The sequence below is a fragment of the Heptranchias perlo genome, unplaced genomic scaffold, assembly GCF_035084215.1.
Source record: "Heptranchias perlo isolate sHepPer1 unplaced genomic scaffold, sHepPer1.hap1 HAP1_SCAFFOLD_317, whole genome shotgun sequence".
Taxonomy (NCBI): Eukaryota; Metazoa; Chordata; class Chondrichthyes; order Hexanchiformes; family Hexanchidae; genus Heptranchias; species Heptranchias perlo.
Genome location: NW_027139329.1, coordinates 175,203 through 189,011, shown reverse-complemented (window position 1 = coordinate 189,011; position 13,809 = coordinate 175,203). Strand labels below are relative to the sequence as shown.

Genomic DNA, 13,809 nt, shown 5'->3' with positions numbered 1-13,809 from the left:
ACCTCACCTCTGGAATTCAGCTCATTTGTCCATGTTTGGACCAAGGCTGTAATGAGGTCTGGAGCCGAGTGGTCCTGGCGGAACCCAAACTGAGCATCGGTGAGCAGGTTATTGGTGAGTAAGTGCCGCTTGATAGCACTGTCGACGACACCTTCCATCACTTTGCTGATGATTGAGAGTAGACTGATGGGGCGGTAATTGGCCGGATTGGATTTGTCCTGCTTTTTGTGGACAGGACATACCTGGGCAATTTTCCACATTGTCGGGTGGATGCCAGTGTTGTAGCTGTACTGGAACAGCTTGGCTAGAGGCGCAGCTAGTTCTGGAGCACAAGTCTTCAGCACTACAGCTGGGATGTTGTCGGGGCCCATCGCCTTTGCTGTATCCAGTGCACTCAGCCGTTTCTTGATATCACGTGGAGTGAATCGAATTGGCCGAAGACTGGCTTCCGTGATGGTGGGGATATCAGGAGGAGGCTGAGATGGATTATCCACTCGGCACTTCTGGCTGAAGATGGTTGCAAATGCTTCAGCCTTGTCTTTTGCACTCACGTGCTGGACTCCGCCATCATTGAGAATGGGGATGTTTGCAGAGCCTCCTCCTCCCGTTAGTTGTTTAATTGTCCACCACCATTCACGACTGGATGTGGCAGGACTGCAGAGTTTTGATCTGATCCGTTGGTTGTGGAATCGCTTAGCTCTGTCTATAGCATGTTGCTTCCGCTGTTTAGCATGCATGTAGTCCTGAGTTGTAGCTTCACCAGGTTGGCACCTCATTTTTAGGTACGCCTGGTGCTGCTCCTGGCATGCTCTTCGACACTCCTCATTGAACCAGGGTTGATCCCCTGGCTTGTTGGTAATGGTAGAGTGAGGAATATGCCGGGCCATGAGGTTACAGATTGTGCTGGAATACAATTCTGCTGCTGCTGATGGCCCACAGCGCCTCATGGATGCCCAGTTTTGAGCTGCTAGATCTGTTCTGAATCGATCCCATTTAGCACGGTGGTAGTGCTACACAACACGTTGGATGGTGTCCTTAGTGCGAAGACGGGATTTCATCTCCACGAGGACTGTGCGGTGGTCACTCCTACCAATACTGTCATGGACAGATGCATTTGCGACAGGTAGATTGGTGAGGACGAGTTCAAGTAAGTTTTTCCCTCGTGTTGGTTCGCTCACCACCTGCCGCAGTCCCAGTCTAGCAGCTATGTCCTTCAGGACTCGGCCAGCTCGGTCAGTAGTGGTGCTACCGAGCCACTCTTGGTGATGGACATTGAAGTCCCCCACCCAGAGTGCATTTTGTGCCCTTGCTACCCTCAGTGCTTCCTCCAAGTGGTGCTCAACATGGAGGAGGACTGATTCATCAGCTGAGGGAGGATGGTAGGTGGTAATCAGCAGGAGGTTTCCTTGCCCATGTTTGACCTGATGCCATGAGATTTCATGGGGTCCAGAGTCAATGTTGAGGACTCCCAGGGCCACTCCCTCCTGACTGTATATCACTGTACCGCCACCTCTGGTGGGTCTGTCCTGCCGGTGGGACAGGACATACCCAGGGATGGTGATGGAAGAGTCTGGGGCATTGGCTGAAAGGTATGATTCTGTGAGTATGGCTATGTCAGGCTGTTGCTTGACTAGTCTGTGGGACAGCTCTCCCAATTTTGGCACAAGTCCCCAGATGTTAGTAAGGAGGACCTTGCAGGGTCGACTGGGCTTGGTGTTTTGCCGCTGTCGTGTCCGGTGCCTCGTGGTCCGATGCCGGGTGGTCCGTCCGGTTTTATTCTTATTATGACTTTTCGTAGCGAGATTTTACAACTGAGTGGCTTGCTCGGCCATTTCAGAGGGCAATTAAGAATCAACCACATTGCTGTGGGTCTGGAGTCACATATAGGCCAGACCGGGTAAGGACGGCAGGCTTCCTTCCCTAAAGGACATTAGTGAACCAGGACATGATGTTCAATGTCAGCTGACCAACTGAATCCATGGCCTTGTTACTGATTATATCGCTCGCCTTCTCTCCCCGGAAAGTCTGTTAATAATTGATGTAAAGTTGCTTCTCCAGAGAACAAAACATGGTTGAGGTTTGATTGAAATACTGAGGGGACAGTGTGAGGAGACGGGAGGTGAGTATTGGTGAGTGAAGCAAACACTGTCGGGAACATAGGAACAGCAGGAGGCCATTCAGCCCCTCGAGCCTGTTCCGCCATTCAATTAGATCACGTCTGATCTGTACCTCAATCCCATTTACCCGCCTTTGCTCCGTATCCCTCGATACCCAACAAAAATCCATCGATCTCAGTCTTGAAAGCTCCAATTGACCCCCAGCATCCACAGCCTTTTGGGGGAGAGAGTTCCAGATTTCCACTCCCCTTTGTGTGAAGAAATGTTTCCTGACATCACCCCTGAACGGCCGAGCTCTAATTTTAAGATTATTCCCCCTTGTTCTGGACCCTCCCACCAGAGGAAATAGTTTCTCCCTATCGACCCTATCAAATCCCTTTATCATTTTAAACACCTCGATCAGATCAGCCCTTAATCTTTATATTCCGGGGAATACAAGCCAAATCCATACAACCTGTCCTCATAATTTAACCCTTTAAGCCCCGAGAGTGCCCTCTCAGTGTGCCCGTGTTTCAGATCAGTCTGAGTGTATAATTTGGAGACCTTCCCTGAACCATCGATATCCGACAAACCATCGATGAGGTATCGAGTGACAGCCGACTACACAACCCACAGGTCTGACGGAGGGAGTTTGGACACACAGGCTGAGCCCTTTAATAAAGCTGGTTTAATCGAAATAAATTCATCTCTTTTTATTCAATCCTCGATTATAATGAACCGAGTTTAACAGAAGAAATTTACAAGGCGTGTTTTTATTTTAATCCATTGTTAATGAAGTGGGACGAAGGCGTTAATTAGACTGAGAGCCAGAGAAGGGTCACCTTCCATAAACAGGCCCCAACAATCAACGCTGTAGAGCACCCGGATCACCCGGACCCCCTTCCCCCGGACCCCACCCCCCCCTCCTCCGGACCTCTCCTCCCCAGACCCCCCTCCCCCGGACCCCCTTCCCCCTTCCCCCGGACCCCACCCCCCCCCCTCCGGACCTCTCCTCCCCAGACCCCCCTCCCCCGGACCTCACTCCCCAACCCTGGAACCCACCCCCCCAGTTATTGAATAGTAACTTTCAAAAGGGAATTGGATAAATACTTGAATGCGAAATATTTGCAGGGTTATGGGGAAAGAGCGGGGGAATTACATTAATTGGAAAGCTCTTTCAAAGAGTCGCCACAGGCTCGATGGACCGAATGGCCTCCTTCTGTGCTGTAATATTCTATGATTCTATGGACTGAGGGACACACTGTGGGGCCTGTTGTTAGACTCACTCCCCCAGTTATATTGTTCACTCCCCCTGGACTGAGGGACACACTGTGGGGCCTGTTGTTAGACTCACTCCCCCAGTTATATTGTTCACTCCCCCTGGACTGAGGGACACACTGTGGGCCCTGTTGTTAGACTCACTCCCCCAGTTATATTGTTCACTCCCCCTGGACTGAGGGACACACTGTGGGGCCTGTTGTTAGACCCACTCCCCCAGTTATATTGTTCACTCCCCCTGGACTGAGGGACACACTGTGGGGCCTGTTGTTAGACTCACTCCCCCAGTTATATTGTTCACTCCCCCTGGACTGAGGGGCACACTGTGGGCCCTGTTGTTAGACTCACTCCCCCAGTTATATTTTTCCCTCCCCCTGGACTGAGGGACACACTGTGGGCCCTGTTGTTAGACTCACTCCCCCAGTTATATTTTTCCCTCCCTCTCACAACCTTCTCTAAACAGACAGCTTTTCCCAACAGAAACCCTGACTGTTGTGTCGAAGGCTCAGTCCAGGCAGGAGTTTGAAGGTCGAGTTATCTCCCTGTCACCCTGTCCCTGTCTCTCCTCCCCTTCAATACACGTCCAGCTCACTCACTCACACAGAAAGGAGATGAGAAGCAGTCGGTCACGAACACTGTTTAACAAAGGAGATGGGAGATCGGAGGAGGGACTGATTCAATCTCACAACACTTCCCAACAAAAAGCAGAAACTCAATCCCATTAATTCACAAACTGAATGTTTGAGTCAAAATGAAATGGGATGAATTAAATCCACTTTCCATTTCAGTGGATTGTGTTTAAAATGTAAATGAGATGAGCTTCCTCTTTAAACCGGGCCAGGTTTCCACTTTAAAGGAGTGATGATCCTTTGTTGCTGGGTTTATTCCCCTGTGGGTCAGCATTGAGGAGTGGGGCTGTGGACAGAAGCAGGACTGACTGCCGTTTGCTTGTTAATACACGGCCCGTTCTCTGCCCGTTCACCCTTCGACCTCCCGCTGACCTCGTGCCCAGAGTCCACCTTCAGGTCGATTTGGTTCGCGGGTCGATAAACGTGTGTGAAAAGGAGACGGGATAATGTCTGGGCTCACCCTTTCCCTCCTGCATTTTCAGGGTTTCTTTCCACTGACAACAACAACTACCTGCATTTATATAGCACCTTTAACGTAGTAAAACGTCCCAAGCTGCTTCACAGGACCGTAAATCAGACAAAAATTAACACCGAGCCAAAGAAGGAGATATTAGGTCAGGTGACCAAAAGCTTGGTCAAAGAGGTAGGTTTTAAGGAGGGTCTTAAAGGAGGGGGAGAGGGGGAGAGGTTTAGGGAGGGAATTCCAGAGTTTGGGGTCCAGACAGCTGAAGGCATGGCCGCCAATGGTGGGGTGAAGGGAGTGGGGGATGGACAAGAGGCCAGAATTGGAGGAGTGCAGAGATCTCGGAGGATTGTTGGGCTGGAGGGGGTTACAGAGATAGGGAGGGGTGTAGGGCTGGAGGAGGTGACAGAGATGGGGAGGGACGAGGCCATGGAGGGATTTGAACAAGAGGATGAGAATTTTAAAATCGAGACGTTGCTGGACCGGGAGTCAATGTCGGTCAGCGAGCCCAGGGGTGATGGGTGAACGGGACTTGGTGCGAGTTAGGATTCGGGCAGCAGAGTTTTGGATGAGCTGAAGTTTACGAGATGGGCAATGTTACGGAGGTGGAAGTCGGCGGTCTCGGTGATGGAGCCGATAAGATTGTTTATTTAGTTCTTCCCGACCAAAAGGCATCAGTTAATTCCCACCGATCTTGGTGTTGAAAATAGAATATTCCCCAGGCTCTGTAATCCCCAATTTGATTAATCTCTGGCACCAGATCAATGTCATCGTCTCCAATTCCACTTTAGTGCCAATTTGCGAATTGATTTGAGTGTTTCTTGTGCTTCAAAGCAAAAGGTCACAGAGGAAGGAAATCGGGGATGGACAAGAGGCCAGAATTGGAGGAGCGCAGAGATCTCGGAGGGTCAAAGGCTGGAGGAGGTTACAGAGATAGGGAGGGGTGTAGGGCTGGAGGGGGTTACAGAGATAGGGAGGGGTGTAGGGCTGGAGGAGGTTACAGAGATAGGGAGGGGTGCAGGGCTGGAGCGGGTTCCAGAGATAGGGAGGGGTGTAGGGCTGGAGGGGGTTACAGAGATCGGGAGGGGTGTAGGGCTGGAGGGGGTTACAGAGATAGGGAGGGGTGTAGGGCTGGAGGAGGTTACAGAGATAGGGAGGGGTGCAGGGCTGGAGCGGGTTCCAGAGATAGGGAGGGGTGTAGGGCTGGAGGGGGTTACAGAGATCGGGAGGGGTGTCGGGCTGGAGAGGGTTACAGAGATCGGGAGGGGTGTAGGGCTGGACGAGGTTACAGAGATAGGGAGGGTCAGTACTGAGGGAGTGCTGCACTGTCGGAGGGTCAGTACTGAGGGACTGCCGCTGGAGGAGGTTACAGAGATAGGGAGGGGTGTGGGGCTGGAGGAGGTTACAGAGATAGGGAGGGGTGTGGGGCTGAAGGCGGTTACAGAGATAGGGAGGGGTGTAGGGCTGGAGGAGGTTACAGAGATAGGGAGGGGTGCAGGGCTGGAGCGGGTTCCAGAGATAGGGAGGGGTGCAGGGCTGGAGGAGGTTACAGAGATAGGGAGAGGTGTAGGGCTGGCGGAGGTTCAGTACTGAGGGAGTGCTGCACTGTCGGAGGGTCAGTACTGAGGGAGTGCTGCACTGTCGGAGGGTCAGTACTGAGGGAGTGTTGCACTGTCGGAGGGTCAGTACTGAGGGAGTGCTGCACTGTCGGAGGGACAGTACTGAGGGAGTGCTGCACTGTCGGAGGGACAGTACTGAGGGAGTGTTGCACTGTCGGAGGGTCAGTACTGAGGGAGTGTTGCACTGTCGGAGGGTCAGTACTGAGGGAGTGCTGCATTGTCGGAGTGGCAGTACTGAGGGAGTGTTGCACTGTCGGAGGGTCAGTACTGAGGGAGTGCTGCACTGTCGGAGGGTCAGTACTGAGGGACTGCCGCACTGTCGGAGGGTCGGTACTGAGGGAGTGCTGCACTGTTGGAGGGTCAGTACTGAGGGAGTGCTGCACTGTCGGACGGTCAGTACTGAGGGAGTGCGGCACTGTCGGAGGGTCAGTACTGAGGGAGTGCTGCACTGTCGGAGGTGCCGTCTTTCAGATGAGACGTTAAACCGAGGCCCCGTCTGTCCTCTCAGGTAGATGTAAATGATCCCATGGCACTATTCGAAGCAGTCCAGGGGAGTTCTCCCTGGTGTCCTGGTCAATATTTATCCCTCAACCACCATCAGGAAAACGGATTATCTGGTCATTATCAGATTGCTCTTTGTGGGATCTTTCTGTGCGCACATTGGCCGCCATGTTTCCCCCATTGGCTGTGAAGCGCTTTGGGATGTCCTGAGGTTGTGCAAGGCGCTATATAAATGCAAATTCTTTCTCTCTAACCCTGTGTGAAGTTTAAGGAGGTTTTTTACCAACACTCATCCCCTGTAGTGAAGGAGCAGCTTCGTCACGAGAGACTTCCTACTTCTGAAAGCTGCACTGTGTTGGGTTCATGTCAGTGTAAACCAGTCAGATACAGCAGAATAAGATACGGTGGTGTAGTGGGTGTGTTACTGGACAAATAATCCAGAGAACGGGAGTAAAAATCCCACCAGGGCAGTTTGAGAATTGGAACTCAGTTTAAATCAGGAAATAAAAATCTGGTCTCAGTAAAAGTGACCATGAAACTGTCGGATTGTCGTAAAAACCCAACTGGTTCATTAATGTCCTTGAGGGAAGGAAACCTGCCGTCCTTACCCGGTCTGGGCCTATATGTGACTCCAGTCCCACACCAACGTGGCTGACCCTTAACCTCCCTCTGAAGTGGCCGAGCAAAACACTCAGTTTGTATCAAACCCGCTCCCAGTGGTTCAAGAAGAAGGCCCAGCACCACCTTCTCAGGGCAACTGGGGATGGGCAATAAATCATAGAATCATAGAATCATAGAAGTTTACAACATGGAAACAGGCCCTTCGGCCCAACATGTCCATGTCGCCCAGTTTATACCACTAAGCTAGTCCCAATTGCCTGCACTTGGCCCATATCCCTCTATACCCATCTTACCCATGTAACTGTCCAAATGCCTGTTACATAGGAACAGGAGGAGGCCATTCAGCCCCTCGAACCTGTTACACAGGAACAGGAGGAGGCCATTCAGCACCTCGAGCCTGTTCCGCAATTCAATTAGATCATGTCTGATCTGTACCTCAACTCCATTCACCCTCCTTTGCTCCGTATCCCTCGATACCCTCACCCAACAAAAATCTATTGATCTCAGTCTTGAAAGCTCCAATTGACCCCCAGCATCCACAGCCTTTTGAGGGAGAGAGTTCCAGATTTCCACTCCCCTTTGTGTGAAGAAATGTTTCCTGACATCACCCATGAACGGCCGAGCTCTAATTTTAAGATTATTCCCCCTTGTTCTGGACTCTCCCACCAGAGGAAATAGTTTCTCTCCATCTACCCTATCAAATCCTTTTATCACTTTAAACACCTCGATTAGATCACCCCTTAATCTTCGAAAATAAAAGCCATGTTTATGCAATCTGTCCTCATAATTTAACCCTTTAATCCCCAGTATCATTCTGGTGAATCTGCACCGCACCCTCTCCAGGGCCAATATATCCTTCCTGAGGTGCGGTGCCCAGAACTGAACCCAGTCTCCAGATGTGGTCTGACCAGAGCTCTGAACAGCTGGAACATAACTTCCACCCCTTTGTATTCCAGCCCCCGAAATAAAGGCCAACATCCCATTAACCTTCTACTTTCGATGGTTTTCAGTCTCCCAGGGAACAGGCAGATCCTTTGATCTGAAGTTCTCTCTGACTTGACTCCCAGTGATGGGCATGTGGTGTAATCCCACATTACTGACAGGGCCCTGTGTCGATCGCTCCTTATAGAAACACAATCAGGTTTCATTCAACACCGAGCTACCAACCTTAAAACCACCTTGTCCAAAAGACCACCTCCTTCTAATTAAAGGCCTCCAATAAAGGGCCTTTTCCCCAAACTAACGTCTCCCAGTGTGGGCCTCAGTCAGACTCAGGGCTGTGAGCAGGTGATCAGGTCACCCGGGGCCTGTCTGGGAAACCAGTTTTAAACAACGACCTGAGAGGGCAGGCGGAGCCTCGGTTTAACGTCTCATCCAAAAGACGGCACCTCTGACAGTGCAGCACTCCCTCAGTACTGACCCTCCGATTATGCAGCACTGCCTCTCCGACAATGCAATGATCCTTCAGTACTGACCCTCTGACAGTGCAGCTCTCCCACAGTACTGACCCTCCGACAGTGCAGCACTCCCTCAGTACTGACCCTCCGACAGTGCAGCACTCCCTCAGTACTGACCCTCCGACAGTGCTGCACTCCCTCAGTACTGACCCTCCGACAGTGCAGCACTCCCTCAGTACTGACCCTCCGACAGTGCAGCACTCCCTCAGTACTGACCCTCCGACAGTGCAGCACTCCCTCAGTACTGACCCTCCGACAGTGCAGCACTCCCTCAGTACTGACCCTCCGACAGTGCAGCACTCCCTCAGTACTGACCCTCCGACAGTGCAGCACTCCCTCAGTACTGACCCTCCGACAGTGCAGCACTCCCTCAGTACTGACCCTCCGACAGTGCAGCACTCCCTCAGTACTGACCCTCCGACAGTGCAGCACTCCCTCAGTACTGACCCTCCGACAGTGCAGCACTCCCTCAGTACTGACCCTCCGACAGTGCAGCACTCCCTCAGTACTGACCCTCCGACAGTGCAGCACTCCCTCAGTACTGACCCTCCGACAGTGCAGCACTCCCTCAGTACTGACCCTCCGACAGTGCAGCACTCCCTCAGTACTGACCCTCCGACAGTGCAGCACTCCCTCAGTACTGACCCTCCGACAGTGCAGCACTCCCTCAGTACTGACCCTCCGACAGTGCAGCACTCCCTCAGTACTGACCCTCCGACAGTGCAGCACTCCCTCAGTACTGACCCTCCGACAGTGCCGCACACCCTCAGTACTGCCCCTTCGACAGTGCAGCGCTCCCTCAGTACTGACCCTCCGACAGTGCCGCACACCCTCAGTACTGCCCCTTCGACAGTGCAGCGCTCCCTCAGTACTGCCCCTCTGACAGTGCAGCGCTCCCTCAGTACTGACTCTCCGACAGTGCAGCGCTCCCTCAGTACTGACCCTCCGACAGTGCCGCACACCCTCAGTACTGCCCCTTCGACAGTGCAGCGCTCCCTCAGTACTGCCCCTTCGACAGTGCAGCGCTCCCTCAGTACTGACCCTCCGACAGTGCCGCACACCCTCAGTACTGCCCCTTCGACAGTGCAGCGCTCCCTCAGTACTGCCCCTCTGACAGTGCAGCGCTCCCTCAGTACTGACTCTCCGACAGTGCAGCGCTCCCTGATGATGGGAGAATGGGACTTGGTGCGAGTTAGGATACGGGAGGCAGAGTTTTGGATGAGCTGAAGTTTACGGAGGGTGGACGGTGGGAAGCCGGGCAGGAGAGTATTGGAATAGTCGAGCCTGGAGGTGAGAAAGGCATGGATGGTGCAGTGGAACAGTAAACAAGAAACCTGGTCCAGAAATGTGAGAATCAGAGAGAGCTCGAGCGAGTGGTGGAGAGAGACAGTCGCTCAGTCTCTCTCTTCACTCCTGCTGTGGTTTCACACTGAACTCCCACCACTGATTGCCCCTCGAGTTTCCTCACCGTTTACACACTGTCATTCCATAGAATGGTGAGTTGTAGCACTGGGACAAGGGGCTGTTAATTATGTACCGAGGACACGGCAATTCAGGAGCACTGAACATCTGGACAGTGTGATTATTCATTCATACTTTTGACAGCTTTAGGATTCTGTTACTAATGGACACTCGTTTCATTCTAAATAGAGACATTAAAATAATCTCTTCCAATATCCAGCTTTAGTCAGTGCCTTTAGAAAGATGCTGTGAGAATTGTAGATTCATTAATCTCGATTCTCTCTGTATACGGCCCCCTCTCCATCTTTCTCACACATTAGTTTTATTGATTGCTGCAACAGCCACTTTCTGAAGATTGCGGTCTAACAGGCGAGCTGTGTGATCATTTGGAAAAGGATGTTGGTCTGATTCTGTGTTGCCGATGTTGGGGAGAGTATCAGTGTGTCCCATCCACAGGATGCACTGCAGCAACTCGCCAAGGCTTCTTCGACAGCACCTCCCAAACCCACCACCTCCACCACCGAGAAGGACAAGGGCAGCAGGTGCATAGGAACACCGTCACCTCCAAGTTCCCCTCCGAGTCATACACCATCCTGACTTACAATCAGAGAATCGTAGAATCATACAGCACTGAAGGAGGCCATTCAGCCCATCGTGCCTGTGCCGGCTCTTTGAAAGATCTATCCAATTAATCCCACTCCCCTGCTCTTTCCCCATCGTCCTGCAAATTTTTCCTTTTCAAGTATTTATCCAATTCCCTTTTGAAAGTTATTATTGAATCTGCTTCCACCGTCCTTTCAGGCAGCGCATTCCAGATCAGAACAACTCGCTGCGTAAAAAAATTCTCCACATCTCCCCTCTGATTTTTTGGCCAATTACCTTAAATCTGTGTCCTCTGGTTACCGACCCTCCTGCCACTGGAAACAGTTTCTCCTTACTTACTCCATCAAAAACCCTTCATAATTTTGAACACCTCTATTAAATCTCCCCTCAACCTTCTCTACTCTGAGGAGAACAACCCCAGCTTCTCCAGTCTCTCCACATAACTGAAGTCCCTCATCCCTGGTCCCATTCTGGTAAATCTCCTCTGCACCCTCTCCGAGGCCTCGTCTGTCCTTCACCCGACTGTCGGAATCATCAGAGAATCTGGGAACACTGTGATGGGAGAATACGACCCACATAAAAGCTGATGTGTGACCTCTGATTGTCTGCGGGCCGTCGACTCATTCCCGAAACGCACCTTGTGTGAAATATGTGGAGCTGCCGCTGTCTCTGTCGCTGCTTCACTGCGGAAGGACCCTGACCTGAAGTGAGCCCGAGGGAGCCCTGCCATCTCCGACTGCTTCCTCGCAAACCAGCCGCTGATAAAGCATCATTAGGACCACAGGCTGGGCTGTGGTCTGACACCCAGAGCCCAGGATTATGGCCTGATCGGAAATAAGGGATTGTTTTAACAACGGACTGTAAAAAGACAACTGCCCCTCGATCATTCCGCCCGGAAAACTCTCCTCCTTTCTCTCTCTCTCTCCTTTTGGGCAATAAATGCCGGCCTCGCCAGCGACGCCCACATCCCGAGAATTAATAAACACAAATGATTCTTTCAGAACAACATTCCTGAGAAATTGGCCGATGATAAATTCTGTGATCCAGATATTCCGAATTCTGATACAACAAACTGCACAGTGACAGGGAATCACCCCCCGGTGACGGGGAATCACCCCCCGGTGACGGGGAATCACCCCCCGGTGACGGGGAATCACTCCCCGGCGACGGGGAGTCGCCCCCGGCGACGGGGAATCACTCCCAGTGAGGATAAGGTGGGATCTTACAGTTGTGTTTCCAATTCCTGTGTAGTTTTACCACTCAGGTCTCTAAATATTTTAGTGGTGTGAAGCTATTTTTAGTTGGACAGAGCGAGAATCATTCCTCGACACGACAGCGATATAATTAACCAGCCGTCTAACCGTCCAGCACAGAGTGCAGTGAGATGGAGCGCGTACAGTTTAATCAAAACTTATCCCTGGGAAAATCAGAGTGGATGGATATTCCTGGATTCCAAGACAGTGTCGAGGGAGCTTTACTCTGTATCTAACCCGTGCTGTACCTGCCCTGGGAGTGTTTGATGGGACAGTGTTGAGGGAGCTTTACTCTGTATCTAACCCATGCTGTACCTGCCCTGAGAGTGTTTGATGGGACAGTGTGGAGGGAGCTTTACTCTGTATCTAATCCTGTACCTGCCCTGGGAGTGTTTGATGGGACAGTGCAGAGGGAGCTTTACTCTGTATCTAATCCTGTACCTGCCCTGGGAGTGTTTGATGGGACAGTGCAGAGGGAGCTTTACTCTGTATCTAATCCTGTACCTGCCCTGGGAGTGTTTGATGGGACAGTGTCGAGGGAGCTTTACTCTGTATCTAATCCTGTACCTGCCCTGGGAGTGTTTGATGGGACAGTGTCGAGGGAGCTTTACTCTGTATCTAACCCGTGTTGCTCTGTGCCCATTTCCAGGAGAACCCCTACATGTGCAACAACGAGTGTGATGCTCGCACGCCCGAGCTCGCACACCCCCCCGAGCTGATGCTGGATCACGAGGGCCGGATCCCAAACACCTTTTGGCAAAGCGTCTCCTGGTGGAGTTTCCCCGAGCCCCTCCTGGTCAATATCACCCTGTCCTGGGGCAAGACCATCGAGCTGACCGAGGATATCGTCATCACCTTCGAGTCGGGCCGGCCGGAGCAGATGGTCCTGGAGAAATCTCTGGACCACGGCCGGACGTGGCAGCCCTACCAGTTCTACGCTGCCGACTGCCTCAACTCCTTCGGGATGGAGCGGAGAACGGTCCGGGATCTGAGCCCAGCCTCGGTGCTGGACATCATCTGCACGGAGGAGTACTCCAGGGGCTACGTGTGGAAGGTGGACAAGACGGTCCGCTTCGAGATCAGGGAGCGGTTCGCCCTGTTCGGGGGGCCCCTTCTCCGCAACATGGCCTCGCTCTACGGCCAGCTGGACACCACCAAGGACCTGAGGGACTTCTTCACCCTGACCGACCTGCGGGTCAGGCTGCTCCGGCCGGCCACCGGGGCCACCAGCGTCGACCAGCTCAACCTCTCCAAATATTTCTACGCCATCTCCAACGTGGAGATTCACGGACGGTGAGAGCTCCTCGTCACCTCTGCTCAGGGTCACTGATCCCACACTTCACATCCAGGGGGCGCTGTATCAGGGCAAACATCTGGGGGACGGTCTATCAGGGCAAACATCTGGGGTACGGTCCATCAGGGCAAACATCTGGGGGACAGTCCATCAGGGCAAACATCTGGGGGATGGTCCATCAGGGCAAACATCTAGGATATACTATCAATTGACATCTGGAGGGCATTCTATCATCAATAAGAACAACAACTTGCATTTATATAGCCCCTTTAACGTAGTAAATCATCCCAAGGCGCTTCACAGGAGTGATTATCAAACAAAATTTGACACTGAGACACATCAGGAAATATAGGGACAGGTGAGCAAAAGCTCGGTCAAAGAGGTAGGTTTTAAGGAGCGTCTTAAAGGAGGAGAGAGAGGTGGAGAGGTCGCGAGGTTTCGGGAGGGAATTCCAGACCTTAGGGCCTAGACAGCTGAAGGCACGGCTGCCATTGGTGGAGCGATTAAAATTGGGGCTGCGTAAGAGGCCAGAAT

The 13,809-nt window shown here is 52.2% G+C and overlaps 1 protein-coding gene across 1 annotated transcript in view; it reads left to right on the top strand.

Annotated features, from left to right (window-relative positions):
• The window catches only part of LOC137311243 (netrin-G1-like), a 61,225-nt gene that overhangs the window by 13,143 nt on the left and 34,273 nt on the right, over positions 1-13,809 (top strand). Inside the window, exon 2 of the mRNA XM_067978561.1 lies at positions 12,631-13,274. Coding sequence (XP_067834662.1) covers positions 12,631-13,274 — 644 coding nt within the window. The remainder of the gene's footprint in view (positions 1-12,630; positions 13,275-13,809) is intronic.